The sequence below is a fragment of the Nipponia nippon genome, unplaced genomic scaffold (genome assembly GCF_047370975.1).
Source record: "Nipponia nippon isolate SJK-2023a ecotype South Korea unplaced genomic scaffold, ASM4737097v1 scaffold_5, whole genome shotgun sequence".
NCBI classification, from domain to species: Eukaryota; Metazoa; Chordata; class Aves; order Pelecaniformes; family Threskiornithidae; genus Nipponia; species Nipponia nippon.
The window spans coordinates 60,812,843-60,836,828 of NW_028262369.1; the positions used below are offsets into that span (position 1 = coordinate 60,812,843).

The following is a 23,986-nucleotide window of genomic DNA, read 5'->3' on the forward strand; positions in this document are numbered from 1 at the left end:
CTAACTAAGTTTTTTGGAGAAAAAAAAAATATATATATAGCTAGACCATGATTCTGATGACACATGACATGCCGTTTGCCACATTTCCTTGTGCCTAGGGCTCTCCTTTCGCTGTTACCCTGTGTTGTCTTGTCTCTTTCCAAGTGACACTCTTAGTACGGATTAGTTGTGCTGTTGATGGTAAGATTACCACGAAGTATGTTGAAGCCTGAAGCACCACCTCTTCTGAGCTTGAGGATTTCAATGACTTTCTTTCCTTTTTTGCTACCTGCACGTAGACAAAGTTTTAGATGAGACTGCTTGAAATGTTCCTGAGCACAACGGTTCCAAAAAACATTTGTTCTTATCTATCAAATATGACAAGACCCGTGAGTCAGAGCAAGTTCTGCTTCTACATCTTGCATGAAAAATATGTTCAGGAATTGAAAATGTACTACTTTTTCCATCACCAAAAACCATACAGAGTCTGTTGCTCCACAAAGTTGTGTGTGTGTAGGCCTAACAGTGTTGCCTCTTAACATATTTATGTTAAAGAGAAACACCTGGGCACTGAGAACTTATGTTCGGGGCTTTTTATCTTATCTGGCATACAGAGCTTTTGTGCCATAAATCTGTTAAGGCACAGATCTGTTCTGATTCTAGCTGGTTAAGATAAGTTAAAATTAATGAGAGTGCTGATCATGCAGACACTGGCTAGACAAACGATCTGTTTGCATATTTCCAGTTTTCAAGGAAACTTGTTTATCTTGTGGTTCTTATAGATACAATGAAAAGAGGACACATGCAGATGGGTCTCTCTTCTTGCTCTCATGGAGGATTGTCATTACATGTTGCAAGGAACTTTGAGGCATACAGATTCCTTAGGGGACTTGGTAGTGTAAAATGGACAGACATGTAGGCAAAACAGACATAACCTATTTTGCATTTTCTGCTAAAATAGACATTCCAGTAACATTAGTCATTTTCATTACTTTTGGGGGGGGGAAGTAACAGTACAAAAAGACAACATCTTCTTTTGTATTCATTCAGTCTTTTACTACTTTTGTATCAAATTTGCTTCATTTACTGATGCTGGCGCTGGATGCTCAATTTCTGATGTACTCGTATAAAAACCTCAGCTCTGTAGTGAAAGTCCTTGAAATTGAGCTTTTGATAGTAGATTGAAATAAAACATGCTCTTAATGAACGGATGGTTCTGTTCTTAAGACTAGATGAGATGGTTTTTCCTTTATTGTAAGTGGTACCCATTAACATCTGTGTTTTCTTGGAAGGAAAGAATAGCCGTGTAAGTTAGAGGCAAATTGACAGAGGAAGTCTTGTTGAGTTGTGATGATAAAAAAAAATATTGAAATAACTTTTAGATTTATTTTTGAGTTATGAGTACTTTGAAAATAAGTTATCCGTATTCATTGCTGTTATCAATAATGAATACGCAGGTTGCTTTTCTGGAAAATACATGACTAGGTTGCCCTTCTAGTTTTTTACAAGTTCATGTTAATTTTCCTTGAAGGAACAAACAAGTGCAAATTATCAACCCAATACTTGTACATGGAGGGAGATATATGCTGGCATAGTGTTCAACCAGCTGTGGTTTTCTGTATAGGTTTATCTTTTTTGTTCTAAGTACATTGGAGGACTTCTGGTAACTAACATATGAGTTCCCATTGCATTTTGTGAGTTTGTATGAACTGGTGGTAAATTGCTAACAGTTGGCTTTCAAGATTTCTCTAGATTAGATATTCCTATCTATTGGCTGCCGTGGTATCTCAGTACTTTTGTCAGTGATACTTCTCTTCATAGTCTTGTGCTTTCTTCCTTTTTAGGATCAAACCCCTGCATTTTGCTTCTGATTTTGTTTAGTTTGTATTTTTTTAATACTGTGGGTTTCATATTTGCACAGTAGAAATAAGTTGCTTGAAGAAGAAATGCTGTGCAAGGAGTGAGGTCCTAATTTAAAAGTTACAACCTTGACAACATTATAAATCCTCATGGAACAGTTTTCAAAATCAGCTTTGCAAACTTACTTTCTTGGGTAATTTTTATTAATGAGTGCAGTGTATGTATGAGTGCAAAATGTGCCATCCTTGAATGGGTGACCACAGCAATTTCTCTTTCCAAAGTGAGGTCAGGTAGTACGTTTAACTGATGTTAGTGATACTTTAGCATCAGCGCATTCAGTATTGGAAAAAATAACTAACCTTAAAACAATGTAAAAACACATTGACTCTAAAAGACAATCTCATTATGCAGCAGTGGTAACAAAAATGAATGCCACTGTTAAACCCTAGCATAAATCTCTGGTTTGTGCTGATCTTGGAGACCTTGAAATCCCATCTGATTTGTTATTTGAGGCCATAGCTGTTCAGAAACAGCTTTGTGCTTGCTTTGTAATTGCTCTTTATCAGGCAATTGCTTCCATTTCATAACTGCGGAGTTGGTTCTACATGCTGGCTTTAAGTTTCCCAAATGATCAACAATTTGACATTTGACATTAAGTGGTTGACCTTTAGTGGGTAAGAGGAAAAGCTAATAATTCCTAGTGTTTACAGCAGTGATTTTAGTGTGATATTGCTTCTCTCCATCTAACTTGCATCTTCAGCTGCTGTTGTAAATTTTTTCAAGTTTAAAAGCAAATTGCTAAAGCACAGAAGCTTTGATGCTATGTTTTGCATTGTGAGTAGTCCTTTTATTTTAGTGCAACTCTTTAGTCCCTAAAATGACATGCAAGCCTCTGTTAAAACATGGGATCTCTAATCTTTGCCTTCCTTATTGTGGTTTTTGTAGGGGTACAAGCCTGCCTACAAACCACAGTTCGAGAACAAGAAGAGAAGTATGAAATCCAAGGTGGCCCACAAAGAAGCCGGCTCAACAGAGAACAGCTGGTGGGTTTTCTTGCTTGAGACAGATTATCTTAATGACCTTTGGTTCATGCGTTTTTGCCCTTTGCCACATGTGCAGGTTCAGTAGATGTAAAATTTTAATGTGGTCTTGTAGAGAAATTTGATTATGTGCAAGGTGATTGAAAGAACTGCGAACACCCATAAAGCTGTCATTTTTCTCTATCGGTGGATATGTTGCTATAACCTTGTCAGAGGGAGCGCTGTTATTACATTCGTGGAAGAAGTTGTACGGGATGGGAAGTGATGCTGCTTTGGCCTTCTCTGCTCAACTTTAGAACCTAGTTGAAATTATCTGATAGTTGAAAGAAAAATGTTTTTATTACTTCTTGTTTCCATATAGGGCCACTCTTACATGTAACTGGGTTAATTTCTGGTTACTTTCTGGATTACACTGGAGAAGTCCATTAAATGTATTGTAACAGTAGCTGTAAATATTCCTAGCTCATAAGTAAACCCTGTTGTGCTGGAATATATTTGAACGTAAGCAAGAACTTACCATGTAAGCAAGCTTTTCTTGATTGCATACTTACACTGAGGACCTTACATGTTAAGTTACTGTTCTAGCTTCCAGTATTGGTCACTTTAAATTGTATTTTTTTTGTAGGCACTGATTGTTCCTTTCCACTTTTTTCCTGTGTGCTCAGTTGTGAAGTCCTGTATTTATATTTGTTTTTTTTTTTTTCTTCCACTTAGTTGCCCAAGTTGTTTGATGGATGCTACTTCTATTTTTTGGGATCTTTCAAGCATCACCAGAAGAGTGATCTTGTGGAGTTGGTCAAAGCAGCAGGAGGACAAATTCTGGTTAGGCAGCCAAAACCAGACAGCGACGTGACGCAGACAATCAACACGGTGGCTTACCATGCAGAATCTACTTCTGACCAGAGATTTTGCACTCAGTATGTAATCTATGATGTGTCTTCTAAATTCAAGCCAGAGAAAATTCGTCAGGGCAAAGTCTGGATGGCCCCCTCCAGCTGGCTTATAGACTGTGTGATGTCATTTCAGCTCCTGCCTGTAAAATGAGTAGGTCTCATGAGTAAGGTTTTAAAATGTGGTGCATCTTGAGCAGTGGGAATGCTCTGGTGAACACTGGTCTGGAGCTGGAGCTATGATTTATGTTTCACACTTAGGAAATACAGGAGAGCTTTGACCATTTAAATGAGTTACTAAGATCACTGGTATGCTGGAATAAATGAATTTACAATGGAGGAGGAAGATAAATATACTGCATTGAAAAATGTGCCTTGGGTTATTTAGTATTCTTTATTTTTGCATTTAACCTAAGTGTAGTAATCACTGACATTTTGTAACTAAGATTTTGCAAAATTAAAACAGCCCTTCCTAGGTCATAGAGCATGACCCTGTTTCTTTTCTGTTTAATACCCATTGACAAGATCTACTGTATGTGTCAAGATTTCCCAGCCAGGCCAGAATTTGTATTGTTTAAAAAAAAGACTATGCATTTGAACATAGTCATTTGCCTGGATAGACATCTCTTCTGTCGGATGACGTGATGTTTCTTATAACTTCTTACAACTGAATTTTGCAGGAAATTCTTGGCCATGGGATAAGCTTTGTAGAAATTAGAGTAGAGCTAATGGCCTAAATTCATTTGGAAGTAGACAATTTTGAAAACACTCTCTTTAAAAATCTTGGTCTAAAATTCCTTATTTGTAGCAAGAGTAATGCTTTATTTACTTCTGTCCTCTTTTATGCTTTAACTCAAATTCTGTTCTATTTTTGGAAGGTTTCTAAGCATCAGGATCCTTCTTAATTTATTAAAATAAAAAAATATTCTGTGAGTATGGATGGTTGCAATCATGGATACTTTAATGAAAAAAATTTAATGATTACAAGAATTATGCCTCACTCTGCACAATCATACTTAAACTTAGCTGGCTACATTGGAGCAATATTTGATTCTTTCATATTTGTTACAATAAATTTTTAATCAGTTTCTCATAATTGATCATAAGTTATTGTCGGAATATTACTTCCTTACTCTGTGCTCTTATGTAATGTCTTGCATCTTTTGCGTTGCCTTAGTATTTGAATTCTTCATTTAAAAATGGTAATAATATACAATGAGAATGATAGTTGTGGGATAAAACAAAATTTCTTGTGTTTGCTTTTGCGTTGCTTGTAATAATAAAACTTCTGGTGCCAGTAAGTTTGGAGTATCTTATTGCATGAGCTTACCTGCAGAATAAGTACATAGTCCGTATGTATCTCAACAGGTAGATGGAAATGTAAGTACTCTTCTGTGAACTTGATACAGCTGTGAAGATAGCGTATCCACCAGCTCTTCAGTGTAAGAGACAGTTGTTTTCTGTAACCATTGCCATTGGAGATCCTATACCAATTTTCAATATGCTCTATAGAACTCTTAGAACTATACACTTCACGTATAACAGGTATAGTTTTCCATAGCATCTACTAGACTTCAGTAGCTGGAGTATCTTGATCTGTCACTTAAGCTAGACTGAATCATTGCTCTTCACTAAATGCAGTTCTCAAGTACTTGCAAGTCTGTGTGAGCGAGCAAAAATGCAAGGCTCCTTAATAAATGGAACAACCCATGGGATGAATGTGTTTTGGGTTTTTGTGCAGATAAACACTGGCAGCAAATAAGGTACTGAGTCGATACTGCATGGACTTGGTCATTTATTTTAAGAATTGTAGCACATTTTAACTTGGCATTTCATAGCACATCAATATCCCTAATGCGGTATTCTTTGCAAAAATAGCAGTGAGTCTCGGCAAAATTCTTAAGAGTGGAGCTTTTCTGCTGTGTACCAGGAAGAAATTCGGCCCATCAGTAATCCTGTTCTATGTCCTAAAGTAGGGGCAGCAGATTTACAGATTTTAAGAGCCATTGCTCCTTGGCAGCTCAAAAGAAACTCTGTTAGAAAATTACCATGATTTTTTTTTTTTTAAGCCGCACTGAACTTTTCCTAAGGTCTTGTTCCTTTGAATCAAGTGGTGGTTTCAAGCAGAGTTACTATCAAATCACATTAAGAATCTTTCCATATCCTACTGAGGAGTGATCCTTACTTACCCTTCTCATTGAAGTGCATTCAAGATCAACTCTGGCCCGTCTCCTTCAGGTCTCTTCAGGAATTCGGAGTTTGAGTGTGATCAGCTTGTGCAGACTTCTGCACTTAGAGCCTCGCAGAACTGCCATAAGTAGACTCTGATGCCAAAATTGCAGCAGATGTCGAACACTACTGAAGCAATAGGTAAGTACACAAAAGCTAGAGGTCGGTAACACAGACGCAGCTTAATTGACTCTTGCTAATCATTAAAAGCAGAGGGATGGCACTTGATAAAACATGTCTAAAAAAAAGTCTCGTAGTAAGGATAAATCAAGTCCCTTAATCCATTGGATGAATTTTGGATTGGATGAAAGCAAGGTTATAAAATCATGAGGCATCTGGTAAAGAGTGTGTAGGGATCATTTCTTGCTGTCTCTTCTAGTTCAAGAAGAGTGCATTAAAGGAACCTGGTAGGAAGCAGGCTCAAAAATAGAAGAGGTATTTCATGCAGTGTGAGCAGACTTGTGGCACTGACAGCCGTAGCCTGTTTTGGGTGCAGTATGTTTCGGCACAGTCTGAAGCAGGGAGTAGATCAGTTCATCAAAGAAAATCTGTTAAAGCTGCTGGTCAATGGAGAGCTGAATATGAGCCAGCAGTGTGCCTGGGTGGCCAAGAAGGTCAATAGCACCCTATCAGGAATAGCGTGGTCATCAGGACCAGGAAAGTGACCGTCCCCCTGTACTTGGCACTGGTGAGGCCGCACCTCGAGCACTGTGTTCAGTTGTGGGCCCCTCACTACAAGAAGGACATTGAGGTGCTGGAGCGTGTCAAAAGAAGGGAAACGAAGCTGGTGAAGGGTCTGGAGCACGAGTCTTTTGAGGAGCGGCTGAGGGAACTGGGGCTGTTTAGCCTGGAGAAGAGGAGGCTGAGGGGAGACCTTATCGCTCTCTACAACTGCCTGAAAGGAGGTTGTAGCGAGGTGGGGGTCGGTCTCTTCTCCCTAGTAACAAGTGATAGGACAAGAGGAAACGGCCTCAAGCTGTCCCAGGGGAGGATTAGGTTGGATATTAGGAAAAACTTCTTCACTGAAAGGGTGGTCAGGCACTGGAACAGGCTGCCCAGGGAAGTGGTTGAGTCTCCATCCCTGGAGGTATTTAAAAAATATGTAGATGTGGTGCTTGAGGACGTGGTTTAGTGGTGGACTTGGCAGTGCTAGGTTAATGGTTGGACTTGATCTTAAAGGTCTTTTCCAACCTAAATGATTCTATAATTCTAAAGAACCTTAGCTATAACATGAATTTATATTAGTATTCTTCTGCTGAAGTGCATATACTTAATGTGCATTCATGTTTGGGGCATTTGAAGAGGTAAAAGTCCAAGACTTGCATTCTGGATTATAGATGGTTTTATTAATCTAGTATTTATACCTCAAAAATGCTGTGAGTCTCAGAAAGGCCAATGATTTTCAGGCAGCTTCCCTTGAAATTTATCTGTTTATCTCATTATGAATTAGTTGATCAGGGACACCTGATAACCCCTTCAGTAGCAATGTCTGCGGTTCAGTGACATCAGTTTAACATCACTAACAGTTAATAGAAGATAACATTTTTAATAAATACAGTATAATCTTTTTGAATGGCTGTGGCTTGTGGTCTAGGGGAGAATATATGAAGCCTGGCTGGTTTGTTCATTTGCTTTTCTTTGTTGTTGTTTTGTGGGGGCTTTTTGGATTTTGTGTGTGTATTGAAGTGAAAGATACTTGAGAGTACAGAGATTGCTTCCTTGCATCAGTGTCCTGGGTAGATCCTGGGGAATGTGATTATAGAATAGTTCATACTTTTGGCCATTTCTACCTCTATTTGATTGCTTGTATTTAAAGATCTCATCGTTTTTTCTTATCCCTAAAGCATCTCTCCCCCTGTCTGAAGTAATTAAAATGATATACATTTTTGAGGGGGAGAGATTAATTTTCTTAAGAAAGTAATATATGGTGGGCAAGTCAGAGGAAGCCTAATTGTAGTGGGGATGCCTGGGGAAATAGTTCTCCTTGGACTTTGTTCGTCCAGCTACAAAATAAAACCTGTTCTCTGTTGCTGAACATGGAGGATTAATTTGTTATTTGAGATACTCAGAAGTGACTTTTCTGAGGTAGAAGTGAGTGGCCCATAAAAAGAACTTATCAGAGCAATGCAGGAGAGCCAGATGTTGCATTATTTCTGCAAGTGTTTTACAGAAACAACAGGCAAACGAGTAATACCGAACAGCGGTAGCTGCTTTTGCTCTCAAATTAGAATTGGCGTGCCTAGGAGGTGCTCAGGGTCGTCATGCAGTCCTCTTCCGAATGAGTAACAAGCATGCGAGGGTCCAAAGTCTTGCATCTCTCTAATAACGAAGATGTCAGCAAGTGCTTCACCTACCTGGCTTCTGCACAACCTTTGTCAGGCTTGAACTAAAGCCCCTCTCTTCTGCTCTATTGCAAGCGTCTGAGCTGAGGTTGGACCTTACCAGCTGTGCGGGACCCACCACAAAGTTATCCGTCATCAGCCTGGTCAAGGCTCACAGAAGGAGCAAGAGCAATTGAAGAGAATTAATTCAAGGAAAGGAATAATTCTAGGCGGGGGTTTGTAAACTTAATCTGGAGCAGTTATTCTATGCTGCAGTCTTCCAGCAGATCAGCACTTTGGCTAATGAAACTCTTGCAAATATTCTGCTCAGGACAAAGCTGTCTGTATGGAAGCCACAGACTGTTGCAAAACTACACATTGGTGTGTATTATTTAGGGAAAATGTGTAAATGTAGGGATCATCTGATCTCCCTGCCTGTGCTTTCTGTGTTGCTTCCGATTCATATGGGCTAGCTTTACCATCAGGGTGGTGGAGAGAAGGGGAAAAATCAATTTATAACTGCCAGTGCTGCGGTGCCAGTGGTGCTTCTGGGTGGGAGCGTCTGTTCTGGGCTGTCTGGTGGGTCCGCTGCACTGCCAGCAAAGTATGGATAGCAGCATCTTGGGATCTTGTTGAGGACATGTCTATGAAACATGGAAGAGCAAAGCTTTTCTTTTTTCCTCCTTAGGCTATTTTGTACTTCAGTGCTGGAAGATCACCTGTTTTGCTCTTGGAAAGGGGGTGAATTTGATGTCAGATTAATTGATATTAATCCGTTTTGCACCATGTTCCTTTTCTGACTTTCTCCCATGCTTTGCAAGAAAAAACAGTTTGATGGAAAGGTTTAACTCTCTCAGATACCAAAGCAGACTGCCCTGTGTTGCAAAAGCCAACAAAGTAGGCTTAAATATCAATTTAAAAACTACAGAAAGGGGTCTTTGGACTGCCAGATAATATTGGCTAGGAAATGGGCAACAGTGTCTGGGATGGAACAAATGAAGATTCAGCTGTTTTTAATGGCAGTGCAGCATGTTCTATCTTTTCAGACTTGTTTGATTTAAATTAACGGTAGTTTAACTAGTGTTAAATTGCCCTTAAAAGCAGAACATTTTGTATGTAATCAGGTGGAGGAAGAGGAGGAAGGTTTTCACCTTTCTTTTTTTTCCCTATGGAGAAGATGCATTTTCTGTGCTTCAATTTAATTCCTGGCAGGAGGTCTGGTCTGATGAAGTAGCAGAGAAACGTCAGCTCCCGCTGCGTGTTTGAGACACTGGCGTCATTCACCGAGCGGAGATGCTGAGGCAGTGACAGGTAACGGGATTGCTGGTGCCCGCGGTTTTATTGCGCAGCAGGGCTTGCAATGTTTGCTCCGGTGGATGTCGGAAGCGTTGTGCACTGCAGCTGGGAGAAGTTAACTGTGCAGTGCCACGGTTAGCTGCGTTACAATAGCTGCCCTGGACGTCCAAGTGTGTTTAAGAAGCAGAGAGGTTTCTTCCCTGACAGGGCACAGCTGTAAACCACAGCAGCCCTTTCTCGGGTCTGAGTGTACTTTGGGGCTTATTTCTATACACGGTGAGACAGGGGTTAAAAATATATGTAAAAAAATGGGATGTGAAGTGACAGCTAAGCTGGCTGTCTTGCTCAGCTTGCTGAACTGATAAAAATTTACTTATTTCTTCAGCAAGTGTGGGGCTGGGTTAGTTTCCTGCTAGTTTAGCAAATTGTACTAATTCTCAGAGGAACCAAAAAAGTATTTGGTGGGGGGAGCTGGTGTGAGACTGCCTCTTTTGGCAGTGACCAGCTGGGGCTCGGCTGTACTATGAAGGCCTTGGAAAGTGAGCTTTTTTGATTGCCCTACACACTCGTGCACTTGACATTCCCCTGAGGGGGTCCCAGTCTCTCTGTGGGGTTTGTACTGGGTGCTAGTGGCAGCCTGGCCAGGGAAATGCTTGTCCCCTGCTCTGCTGGAAGGGTCAGCTTTGAACAGCTGGTGCCAGGGGAAACCCAGATCAGCAATATTTTGGGTCCAGCTGGAATTCATGGTCTGTTGCAAAATTTAAGTTTTTTTTCTGCAGCATAAAAGATCTGGAAGAACATTAAAAAGTAAAAAAGAAATGGGGGGCCTTTTAATTGAATTAAATATTAATATGGATAACGCAGTCAATGCTGTATTGATTGCATTAGCCACAATAATGTTTAATTCAATAAGTCTGCAGTGCTGGATCTTCTCTGCCCCTGTATTCATTTTATGATGTGCAGCAATGTAATGCCCATATGTTCTGCCCTGCTGCGTCCCCTAGGCTGGTTCTAGGAGAGCAGGGGATAATAGCATGGAGAGAGGGCAAAGGAGCCAGGCTGCACTCCAGGTTCAACTCCTTCACGTGCCCTCAGGTTGACTGTATAAAGTCAGGGTCACCTGCATGGCTGATGTAACCTGGATTCAAAACAGCCACTCATAGCGGTATGCATAGTTTTTAAAGCCCCCACACAAACGATATTGTTATTAATGTAAATATTGCTCATGACCTCCATGTGCTTTGCTTCTGGAGCCTGGGCCCAATGCAATGCTTCATTCCAGCTCTCAGCAGTTGAGTACTGGCAGCTGCGTGTCTCAAAATGGGAAGATTTTCTACCCTAAGCTCTCTAACGTGCTTCTGAAGAGGTGCCAGGTTCTGGTTTTAAACTCAGCCAAGCTTGAATGATTTTTATTTGTGGCTGTAGGCTGAAGGTTTTTATTGAATTAAAATTCACAGTTTTGTTTAACTGAAAAATTGGCGGCAAATGTTCTCCCGAGCTCAATCCACTCACAGTACAAGTTTTCTGGTCTCTGTTTTTCGCTTGCTGTGTACCCGTTGAACAAGCTGTGGTAAAAACATCCAGGAACAGCCTGGAATAAGCATTTGTTTTTTTCCAGTGATGTCTTTTTGTGGACTCTTTCAAGAGTTTGCATGGACTATTGGCTTCTGGTTTTAGAAAAACTGCTTGATGAAATTGACCTCGACAATAATGAGAGATGGAGAAACTGCTTACACTGAATTAGAAGTTCCTGTGGTCTGTGCAGCAGCGTACGTCTGTGGCTCAGAAGCGGGGTGTCCCTAGCTAGCTCAGGTCTTGTGAGCGACAGACTTGCTCTCCCACACATCGCAGGACACCAGGCTGGCCCAAGGAGCTGGGTGGAGACACTTAGCCTACCCTGCACCCTGGGCTAGCGTAGCACACAACTGGTCCCACCAGCAAGGCAAGTTTTCACCGGTCTCTGCAGATGCTGAGGATGGTCTCATCAACAGGCAGAGAAAGTGGGGGGAGAAAAGGGGCCAAGATTTCATTTGTTGTTGTTGTGTTCCACCTACATTTGTCAAATCCAAGGAAAATCCCATAAGCTTGCTTTTATTTCCTCCTTACAAGGCCCATGCATTTCAGCATGAAACCTTATTAGCATGCAGAGAAGCAGGTAGGTCCTAACAGTATCTGGGTGCAAAATGGACAGGCACAGTGAGCTCAGCTGTAGTCAGCTATCAGCAGGGACCAGGTTTGGAGTGAGCTATACATTTTTCACTTGTTTTTGAGCACCCGCAATCACAGAACCATGGAATCGTTTAGGTTGGAAAAGACCTTTAAGATCATCAAGTCCGACTGTTAATGTAACACTGACAAGTCCACCACTAAACCATGTCCCTACACACTACATCTACCGGTCTTTTAAATACCTCCAGGGATGGGGACTCAACCACTGCCCTGGGCAGCCTGGTCTAGTACCTGACTACCCTTTCAGTGAAGAAGTTTTTCTTAATATCCAATCTAAACCTCCCCTGGTACAACTTGAGGCCGTTTCTTCTTGTCCTATCACTTGTTACTAGGGAGAAGAGACCGACTCCCACCTTGCTACAGCCTCCTTTCAGGTAGTTGTAGAGAGCGATAAGGTCTCTCCTCAGCCTCCTCTTCTCCAGGCTAAACAACCCCAGCTCCCTCAGCCGCTCCTCATAAGACTTGTGCTCCAGACCCTTCACCAGCTTCGTTGCCCTTCTCTGGACACACTCCAGCATTTCGATGTCCTTCTTGTAGTGCAGGGCCCAACACTGAACACGGTACTCGAGGTACGGCCTCACCATTGCCAAGTACAGGGGGACAATCCCTTCCCTAGTCCTGCTGGCCGCACTATTTCTGATGCAAGCCAGGATGCTATTGGCCTTCTTGGCCACCCAGGCACACTGCTGGCTCATGTTCAGGCAGCTGTCAACCACCACCCCCAGGTCCTCTTCTGCCAGGCAGCTCTCCAGCCACTCCTCCCCCAGCCTGTAGCATTGCATGGGGTTGTTGTGACCCAAGCGCAGGACCCGGCACTGAGCCTTGTTGAACCTCATACAATTGGCCTCAGCCCATCGATCCAGCCTGTCCAGATCCCTCTGTGGAGCCTTCTTACCCTCCAGCAGATCGGCACTCCCGCCCAACTTGGTGATCTGCTGGTATCAGGTACTTTGAACTGGATTTGGACTCCAAAGACAGATTGTGAATGCAAAATGGAGCCCTGGGCTTTGAAACTGAAGCCCCCAAATTCATGCACAAATGAATAAGCAATCGGATGCAGCAGCTCCTGCGTTAAGATGCTGTGGTTGTGGCATACGCCATTCAAAGGGCAAATTGTATAAGACCCACAAGTCAGAAGGAACCACAGTTCCTACTGAAGGCCAGGAAAGGTATTACCAGCTCTGGATCAATCTCTGGATGACACCGTAGTGATCTGTTAAATTGGAGATGGCACTTGCACTATGGGCCTGAGCAAAGAAGTGACAGGCATGAGCAGAAAAGGAGAGAAAAGTCTTCACGAACACACAAAGGTGTGAAGTTCTCACTCACTTTCTCCCTGCAGACAGCATGCTGTAATCCTATAAAGACAAAAAATGTGCACCCTGGTGAGGCAGGAGGAGAACTGGCTCTGTGTTTAAGCAGGCAATGCTCAAGATATAGCAGAAGAGGGCCATAGGTGGAAGATAACTCTGCTTAGCTCATGCTCACCCCAGGTGCTGTGCTGTTTGGGACCCTAGAGAAAGCCCCAAGGCCAAGAGGTTGCAAAGGTGTCTGTTATAAAGGATCTCATTCTGACCCCATTCGAGGTGCAAGCTGCCTTCAAGGTGGTGGTGTATGCCCAGTCATACCTACACTTAGTCCTTGAAGGACTTCACAGCTGGCTGGAGGAAAGGACAGAGATGACAACTGGAGACTGAAGAGGTTTCATGGGGAGCTGTGAGATGAACCAAGCACTGGGAGCTCCAGCACCCAGAGAGGGAGTTTTTGTCCAGGTCCAAGCTCCCATCCTGGAAGCCACAGGGAGTTCCAGATGGGCGCTGACGGCTTCTGGCTGGCTCCAGATGGTAAATGAAACTGAACTGTGGCCTCGTCTGTTTTAGGAAGATGGCTGTTAGCTGTGACTGCCAAGGAGGCTAAATCACAGTTTTCTTCTGTGCCCTACAGGTGATAAATCATTGTACATTTTAAAATATTCGATCATGATGGTGAAACATGCCTGAATGCAACACGGAAAGAGGCTATAATCAGCCCTTGGGATGTGTTGCATATTCCCACACCTAATTAGTGCACATTAAGGTAACTATTGAAACTGTCTTTGTGTATTAAATGACAATATTCACTTCTCCTGGTCTCATTCTTTCCCCTTTCTCTTCACATCCCTGAAAGAAAAGCACTTAAATGTTACAATTTCGAAGCAGCGCACCCAGCAAGCAAAGAATTCCTCAAAGAAAGGTATTTGAGGCTGTTTTGTGTCTGCAATGCCATGGTCACCCCCACCTCTTCAACTCCTGTTTCACACCGTGCCCAGGCTGTTCCTGGTATTTCTTTCATCTTCAAAACGATGTTCTTAAAAAAAAAAAAAAAAAAAAAAAAAAAAAAAAAAAAAAGGATCATTTTGTACCTGCTTGGGGGACTAAACAATTGATTTCTCCAGGCAGTTATTTTTGCGGCGATCCCCCCCAGAAGGATGCTTGTGTTTTATTACGAAACACCTTGTGGTTCTTCTGCAAGCGATGAGGGATTACTCTTCCCATGACAAGCAGGAGCAGGAGCTCAGACACCTAGAGGGTGAAAATCATCATTTTGGTTCTGCCCAGGCCAGCACGAGAACGGGAGAAAGAGCTCGTGTCCATACGGAGTGGTGTGGCACTGCCCATCAGCCAGGCACCCATGGTGAAAGGCTGTGTTGGAGCAAGAAAGACATTTCATCTCCCTTACAACATCTCCCATTGACCAGCACGCTGGGCAATGCTTGCATAGGCAGGCAAGTGGAGGAAGAGACAGAGGCAAGGAAAAGAGTTTGTGTGGTAACGGAAGAGGTTTATGCAGGCACTTCAAAGCTCTGCCCTTGGGGTGAGCAACAAAATTCTCCTGCAAAAGGGACAGCTGCAAAGCTCAGTTTCTAAATCTTCACCTCTCCAGGCCCTTTTTGCAGGGCTTCTCTGCCCAAAGCAAATCAGAGAGCTTTTTTTAATCGTCTTGCACTTGCAACCACCTTTGCATGGGTCTCTATCCCTGCCATGCCTGCTTCAGATATTTACAGACTCATTCACTGCATTATAACATTTACGCACCATGGTTCCCAGACATTTCCTTCTAATGGATTTTGCATTAGTAGCTAGTATCGGGAAATCTAGTACCAAAAGGTTAATGTACATCCATTAGTCCTTTTTCCCCCCCCTTCTTCTTTATGTGCTAGTAGAAGACAACCAATTTCAGTAAATACATTAGGTCTGGAAGCACTTGAAATTCTGTACGTGCAAAGCTGTGGGGCTATTAATACTGCCCTGTCTAAGCACTGTGGCTGAAGTGGGATTTGCAGATGTTGAATGATACTTTTCAGGTGTTTTCCAGCCTCCACAACCTTTCTTTTTCTCTTGAAAAGAGTTGGGATTTTTGAGACCTGCTCTTTTTGTCAAGTGGACTACTTGCTCTTCATCTTCTGCATCATGAAGGAAGATGTGCTTTCACCCATGTGCTCTCTCAGCTATAGGCAAGCTAAGGAGGAACGATGTCAGGGTAGTTCAGGCTGTCGTGTGGGCAGCTGAGCTAACTTTAACAGCTAGACTATTCCTCGACCTGCAGCAAATGGTTTTCTGCCTCTTCGCCCCGAAGCCAACATGACAATTGCTGTCTGGCTAATTGGAGTGAAGCTGAACCCTAAGTGTATCTCATTGCATTCTCTGACCTGCACTTTAGACAAGGTCAAGCTTTTTTATTGAAAAAATCTATTACACTAATGACCACAAGTAGCAAGCGGGGAGAGGTAGGGAGGGCTCCTGATGTATTTATGATTTGAAGAACTTGCCATGTTCTTTAACTGAAACCTTATGTTTTAGCGCCACAGACCTTTGAAAATTAAGAATTTGGGTCATGATATGCTCATGCTGGTTGTCTTTGTGTTTAACACTGTCAGCATGGGCTAAACCTCTTCGCCCTTGGAGCCACCTACCAAGACCTTAATGGAGAGCCACACCATCACCCTCAGTCTTCCCATGCTCTCTTGTCCACCCCAAACCAGGACTCAGCCCTCAGGTCTCCAGTTTCCCCAAGGGCCTTCCACACGTCTAATCCGGTTGTCCACGCTTCATGGTATCCCACTTTCCACCCCTCGCAGAGCTGAGGGGCTGGGCAGCAGAGCAGACATGCTACATGCAAGGTGAGGCACTGCTCTGTGAACCAGCAGCTCCCAGTTTCTGAATGTTGTCAATCTTATTTCCCAGTACCACATTGTTGTTCAGACTGAGGATTGGCGCTAAAATCTGTGGCTCATGGAGCACATCTGCACTGGTCTTATTTGAGCCCCAGTGTGGACACCTCTGTGATGACTGTTGCAGGCTGAGCTGCTCCAGGATGGTCTACGCCGTGTATGGGGCTCAGTTCTGCAAGGTGCAACATCCCCATGCCCCTGACTTTAATTCTCCAGGTAAGCTCTCCTCTACTGGAGGCTCACTGACTTGAAGATATTTAGGTGAAATTGGCGGACACAAAGCTGGGTGCATGGGCAGCTCTGGGTATGTGAGTTCAAAATGTTGCAGAATCAAGGCCAAAAGAAAAAAAATCCCATGCGCTTTAATTTCACTTAATGAGAAACCATTCACAGCTTTCCATTTCTGATCTGTATCTTTCCATTTCTATTCTAATGGTAATTACTGTAGCAGTTTATTAACAAAGAAATCATTTGATAGCTTCCACATATTCCCATACTTCAAGTATCTAACAACCTATTGATTCGATAGCTTGGCAGCGTTCCTGATTGAGGAGCTGGCGTTTGATTTTTTTTAAGCACTTCAATCATTTCACACGCAAAGGAGAATTATTTTTCTGGTTGAAACAGGGGATGGATTGCAGATCGATGGAGTCCACAGTATGTTCTTGTGTGTGATCCCTGCCGCACCCACAGTTGGAGCAAGCAGTGTCTGCATTTTTCTTATGGAAGGAGTTTGAAAAATTGTCTTCGGGTTGGATTTCTCGTCCCTGAATTACTACAATCAATGATGAAAAGGTATGCTACACACGTGCAGAGAGGTAATTTCAATAGTTGACACTACTGAGCATATCTTTATGAAAGGTTTTTGTATTTGCAACTACATGCCCTGCTTTCCACAGGGCTCCAGCAAGGTGCTGCGTGGAACAGGCTTTGCAATGGCAATGCATTTTCATAGCTTTCACTCATGCTGCAGACTCGTGATGCTGCTGGTTGCTTCACCACCCCTGCTCTCGCTTTCTGGATGGTTCCTCACTTCTTCCAGGTAGCTGGAGAAATTTTCTCTGACACTGGTTCACACTGGTACAGAAGACCAGGACACTGCAAGAGCTCCCAGAGGGCTACGCAACATGTGATGGGTGAGTCTGCAACAGCACACAAGCCCAACCGTGGTCCAGGCATGGTCCACCCCCTCAGAGACAACCAGCAGCCAGTCTGCCACTGCGCTGGGATGGCTGGTACGCGTGAGATGTAGAGGAGGTTCACGGGAGTGAAAAATAAGGCGGTGTTTCTGGAAACAGTGCATGGCACAGACTGCATGTGCACATTGCTGTCATGCTTTTTATGGATTTCTAGCAAACTGTTCCCAATTATATCGGAGGCCTACATGGGAATCGAATTTGTGCTATTAAATAGCAGGGAAATCTGCCTAGAAAGAGGTCCCAGATACTTCAGTAAGTGTCCAAATGCTTTTGGTTGTATCACGAGCTCTCCTAGAAGGAGTGAGGGGACCAAAATGGATGGAGGTGATTTGTTGTAAGTTTTCTCATGCAGGTTTGGAAAGAACAGAAACATTTGACCTTTATGAAGAAAAGCTGCTACCTGTGTCCTCACAGGGCTTTTTATGCACAGGACCCTAATGGGCTTCCTAACTGGTTTGTTAATAATTCATATGCTTTTGAAATGGCCCGGTTTGATCATGCAATGCCTAGGTGACCCTACAACCTATCGGGAATAAGGCACCAGAAGAACTTGAATTACAGGTTTGTCATTTTCCCATCTAATATATCACAGACTGAAAGCTTTATGACTTCAGAGCTTACTGTATTAATTTTATGCATGAGTGCTTTATTTTTGCCATACGAGATATATCACTGGCTTACTAGAGCAAAATATCATTAGACCTGGAAAGGGATTTGGTCACTTACACTTTGTCACCAAGGATCATTGCACATAGATTATGTAGGGCTGTACTGTGCCATTTCTCATGTGTTTATTAAGTGATTATAAATATCGAACAGCGTGCCTTCAGGGGACACTTGAGATTTGTTATTGTAGCAACATTTCATTTAGAAAGATGGCACACACGCAGTGATTTGTGCCTTAGGAGAGTCTGTGGAAGGGTTTTGTCTGATGAGAAGACAGAGGTAGCCTGTTCTGCCTTGAAGCAGCTCTCCTTCATTGTTTTTAGTCTTAGCCATTATCGTTGCGCGCCTTCTCTAATCCTGGTGGCACATTCTGGTGGCTGGCATCGAGGACAGGATCCTGAGACACCCAGAGTCCAGCCCTGGCTCTGTCAGAGCCCTTGACTAAATCACATCAAACTACTTTGTGTCCTTCAGTTTTTCTCTATCTCAGTTCAGGTTGTCAACCTTGAAAACACCACGAACTTGACTTTTCAGAAGTGCTAAGCCCTCAGAGTCTTTATTGTTTCAATGATAATGGGTTTTGTATATGAACCCATAAAATACATCTGCTCACCCTGAACATTCAACCTGCTTCCACACAAGCCAGAGGAAAAGAGCCCATGGTCATACTGATGGCTGAGGAACGGCTGTGTCCCACCTGCTTGAGGCCTTGGTGGCATTTCCCATGGCCTGATGCTGTGCAGGAGTCCACCTCAGGGCTCTTCCAGTCCTCAACCACCAAGACCAAAGAGCAGCCCCCACCTCTAGACTTTGCTTTCCATTTGCTGTCAAGACTGCCAGTGAGCTGACGTCTCGAGTCAAGTTTTCAGAAGACCTCTGTTCCTTTTCGGTCTCTGCAGTAGGTTTGATTTTTCCACAAAAAATTAACTTGTAAAGCATCTGCATGAGAGTTGGTGAAGGCCGGGCCTCTTCTGGAAACTGACGCTTCTTTAGGTCCCTTCTTTTAGTTTAAAATTTTACATTAAAATGTTTCCTGCTGGGTACGTAAAGCACAACCTGAAAATGTAGCTGTTCTTCATTTCTGGATTTCTACTTATAACTGAACAACACAGGTCCACTTTTGATTAAGTGATCTGCAGAAGAAAAAACCCTGCTATCTGCCTCTTAAACATTAATTAATGCTTCTGTGATTCATTAATGAAAAAGACTGAGATGAGAAGAAGTAGGTGAGCAGTAAAGAACCGCATAAATTCACCAACAAAACTGACAGAAATCTGCAATTGTGTTCTGAGACTGAGTACATGGGGAAATGGGGTAAAAATGATTTGTGACCAGGAGAAGGAGGAATTTCCTTGTGTTACATGACTGCACGCTTTTATTAGTTTGATGATGTACAGTGGGGCTATTTCTCTCGGAAATGGCTTTTTGGTTAACATTTCATTTTCCTTCCCAAAGTTAGCTCTTGCTAGCAGCGATATGAAACACAGCTCCCTGCAACTGGCTATCCCCGAACTTTATTAATATCACTTGTTGTTGTTGTAAATGATCTATTTCAGAACAAGTAATAAAGTTCTTGTTTTGCAGGTAAGCAAGCCCTCGCCCTTTATCGCATGGTATTGCCACAGCAGGGGAAGAATGAAAAACTTGTTAATAAAAAAATAATAAGAATAAAACTCATAATACATTGCATCGATAGTTATATCACTTTTATACCAACCACTTCTCTTTAGGAATTTGAGGCCATGCACTAATTTAATAAAATTAAATTGGCCCATTTTTTGATGTGATCTATCCTACTAATATCGCGTTTCCAGCTGTCCTCACTTCAGTATTACACGGTGCATCCAAATAACAGCATCTGGAAAACTACCAAGTTCACTTTTACCTGCAAAAGGCACAAGTTTCCAGGGTCAGCAAGGTAGTGCAGATTAGCCAGCATTGGATTAACGTACGTTTATCACGAAATAGATATGAGAAAATTGGATTGAGGGGCCTGTTGCTCATATCTCTGGGAATAATTTCAGCATTGTGAATGGAGCTATTAATATTGGGACTGGGGAATAGCGAGAGACTCCTGGTGTTGCTGGTGCTGGATGTAGCATGTTTGCCGTTTTTTTCCCTCGCATCTTCTCCAGGAGCAGATTCTGGTCCAAATTTGTGCCTGTTTGAAGGGAATGTGCCTCAGTTTTCATGTTTTTTTCTTTTCGTGTTTTCTAACCTGCTCAACTTCCTTTTTCTCTTTATTGGTAACAGAAAGGCTGTGACACCTCAAGGTTTCCCTAGGACAAGGCTTCAGCACTGTTGCCCACTGGTTGCGTCTCCATATGGAGGTAGCAAAATCTTTGCTGTGTGTTGTATTCCTGTGGATGTTTCTAGTTCCTCTCAAAAGCTAAGGCCAAATGCCACTTGTTGGGTAATACCCAAGAAAAGTCTGTCTATCTGATGAAATTACAGAACAATGTCATTTCCCCCCTGCTCAAGGTTGGTGGTGCAATGGGCCAGGCCTGGCCAGTGAAACATTTCTTGCTGGGTAACTCCTTCAAAGGATGTGTGTCTGCTTCACTGGTCAGAAATTCAGGCATGCATCCACCTGAATTTTTACTTCTTCACTGACCTGCAGGAGAGAAGTCCTGTATTTCTACTACCAGGCATCACAGTCACTGGCAACATACAAACATTGGGTGAGTTTTGTCTAGGAAATGATGGGTTTGGTTTGTGATTCACTTTCTCAGATCCAGGGGGATGGAGTCCAGGTTGCCGCTAGCAATTCTGGTGAGAGGTGGGAACGCAAATGATGCATTGGTCCCCAGGCTCCCGCTGGATGGAGACCAGCCTTGTATCTTCTCAGAAGCACCCAAGAGGAGCAGACAGGAAAAACCCATCGTCTCATGGCATTTGTGGTAGCTCCACCTCATGGGATTTATGGTATCTCCATTTTTCCCACGCTGTCCACTACCCCAGGGGGACTCTTTCACCATCAGGGAAATTTTAAGTGATTGCAAAGGGTTGTCTTTCCCTATGTGCCTCCTGCTCCCTGCCTGGGGCACCTGCACCTCCTTCCATTTGCTGTTTTTCACACTGCTGACAAAAACAGTGGGATTCAGGATATTTTAAGTAAAACCACGAGGGCTAAAATATCCCGTGGGACTTCACAGCATGACAACAAACATGCTTTATTTTCCAGGCACGTCTCCATTTGCTTTCTTTTCACACTGGTGGGGTGAGGAGGGGCAACACTACTATTTGTTTAGAGATGCAATTAGCCCAAGTGCGCAGGCCTGCAGCAAGCAAAGAAGATAACCTTGAATACAGGGAAAGTTAAGGGAAATTTAAAGCCATCTGCAGCTCCAATAGGTCCCCGTGCACCCCTTTCGCTCGCATTTTCTATTCATGCCGATTAAGTGCCAGAAGATATGCAATACAATGGGAAATTGCTTCTTTGGGTATCGTAGCATCTTGACTTAGAAGTGCTTTAACCTTGGCCTCATGCTTCCTGCGGGGCCTGTTGTCTTTGCTGCAGAAGTACCGACACAGGCCAGGAACGTGGAGGATTTTTCATCTGAGTAAAATTAAAGCCCCAAACCTTTACCATCCTCTCAATGCCAGACATGCTCTACCTGCATTAACTTGAACTTAATGGACTGCAAAACGAGCGTTTCAGCATGTATGGGAGTGGATTATTTGCAGGAGAGCAAGTTCTTCACATTTTTATCTCTCCCCACCCTGCCCCAACTCCCCATGGAAGCGCAGACATCCATCCATGATTGGGATGAAGACAGTCTATTAACACAACGCAACTCCAGAACAGCTCTGTTTCAAAACATTAAGGATGAATTTTTTCCTGGGAAGCTGTCTGCCGCCCTCTCGAAGAATAAATTAATAAATAAAAATTAACAAAGCTTTTGTTCTTTTAAAAAAAAAAAAAGAGAAATGGCAAATACAGCTAAATTATAGGAACAGAGCTGGGCTCTAGGAAATCCAGAAAACTGTTCCAGCAAGGCAGAGGTTGCATCCATCAAGCCAGCTAAGTAATGAATAGAGCAAAGATCACCTGTCACCATCTATTATACTGAAATGATTTTTATTAAGCAAGTACTTGATGGTGGTGTTGAGGACGATGTAAACACTTAAGACAACACTTTTCAGCAGGCCAGCTGAACACCTCAGCCTGGCTTTATTGCAGCCTCTTCCGAAGTCCTTCAAGGTAGGATCCAACGCTCTGAAAGCCGGAGCCTGCTGGCCCCAGCCACCCCAGCGCCTGGCACACTGGCTGCACAGCCAGTGGTAGGACGCTCTGTCTTTGCTGCCCGCTCCAAGGCATGGTCTTCAGTCTCCACTCTCATCATCATGCATCATTTAGAGGAAGAACATAAAGCCTGGAGAGCTCCATTTGTGACCTGCTTCCTTGGACTGATCTTCCTTGGACTTCCTTCCTTGATCTTCTGGCCTTCCGGATTTATATGATTTTTCCAGAACTCCGTAGGCTGGCATTTGGCTGATTTGAAGCAAACATCAGAAAGTCACATGACAAAGGTTCTTTTTGCCCTGCTGGTTGGGCCACCAAAGTGGTGACACCTTGGGAGAGCTGGTTCTGCTGAGCCCCGTGCAGGCCAGATGAGCAGAAAGCACTCTACATTGCATTTAGGGCACAGCTCTGAGATGGGGTCAGGCATGGGTGCCAGCAGCAGGGATGCTGCACAAGCCGTGGATTGGAAGGGTTGTGTTGGGAAGGACACCTTGAAACTGTCAGATAATGTCTCTTGGTGCTACTCTACCCACCCTCTGTCTTCTTCTAAGGAAGGCCAAGAGAATATAGACTGGCAACTCCCAGGGATGCAGAGAACTAATTAATTAGTGACCCCAGAGGAACCAGCATGGTCAGAGGACATGAACTCCCTGAGAAAGGAGAGGCTTTGTCCCTTTCTTGCTGAATGACCTTCAATAACACCCAACTGGCTACATGCCCGAAAGATGAGGCCGTCTGTGCGTATGGGTGCAACCATCACACGTCTGCCTGGCCCTGGCGGGGAGGACATCAGCCAGCGCTGGTGGGGACACCATCTAGCTCTGTGCCATCCCAAAGGAGCCCGACTTAGCTTTCTTGATGGGTTTTGTCTTTCATTCGAATTTCCTGGTACCTTTATTATCCCTTTTTCTGGGCTTGCACATCCTGTGTCTAGAAAAATGCCACATCTTGGCAATGGATTATTCTTCCCTGCCTTGGGCTGGTTATGCACATAAAGCACAGTAAGTCCCCAAATAATATTTTATATGGCTTAATATCAGTCCCTTGGCCTCTGATTGTTGTTTACTTATGGGATATTGGTGCTGACCTGCCTGTTCCCCATTTCACTGACTGTCAGCATGCATGTCCATGGGTAGATGAAAGGGAATGGCCAAAAGGAGCAATTCAGTGACCGAGGGCAGTTATCTGGGGTAAAATGATATGTTGTAGGAGTTTCTGTGAATCTCAAGTGCTTTTTTTTCTGTGTGGAGCTGCTGGAAAAAAATACCAACCATCTACTCTGTGTTGCTCTGCTATGCATTCGGACGCCCATCTGTGGCCATGGTGGCTAAAGGGTTTCCAAGGCAGAGTCAGCTTCTGTCTAAGTGGCTTGGAGGGCAGACCAATTTCATGGTCGTCCTACAAAATCCTGTGCATTGAGAACCCCCTTGAAGAGAACTTGGAGGATCTCCATCACCTTAGTATGTGAACCAAAGTAGTCATGTTCCCAGAGCTCCTGTGTCAACAGGGAAGTACATGTCACCGTGTCGTGTTGGACATTGTCCCATGTTGGACATATTTGGGTGCAAAACTCTCACTGCAGCCTGTGGCACTGGGGCGTTGCAGGCTCTCCTGGGAGCACGCAGGAAGAGTGCGGCTGAGCGGGGGCGTGAACTGGCATCTTCTGAGAGCAGAGCTCTTTTAGATACTGAAGATAGTCATGTTAAAAGATAATTTCCCTAAAACAAAATAATTCTGAAAATGTAGGAAGTATATCTGCAAATATAAATATATACATATGGTATATTAAATATATAAATACAGGCACTTATTTCCTTTCTA

The 23,986-nt window shown here is 43.3% G+C and overlaps 1 protein-coding gene across 2 annotated transcripts in view; it reads left to right on the top strand.

Annotated features, from left to right (window-relative positions):
• The window catches only part of BARD1 (BRCA1 associated RING domain 1), a 46,600-nt gene extending 41,259 nt beyond the window's left edge, over positions 1-5,341 (top strand). Inside the window, exons 10-11 of one of the 2 annotated variants that reach the window (XM_087732044.1) lie at positions 2,785-2,882; positions 3,594-5,340. In XM_087732044.1, the coding sequence (XP_087588170.1) occupies positions 2,785-2,882; positions 3,594-3,923 (428 nt within the window). In that variant the 3' untranslated portion in view covers positions 3,924-5,340. Of the gene's footprint in view, positions 1-2,784; positions 2,883-3,593 lie in introns of both variants that reach the window. The other variant, XM_087732043.1, reaches the window with a different exon arrangement.
• Positions 5,342-23,986: the final 18,645 nt, after the last annotated feature.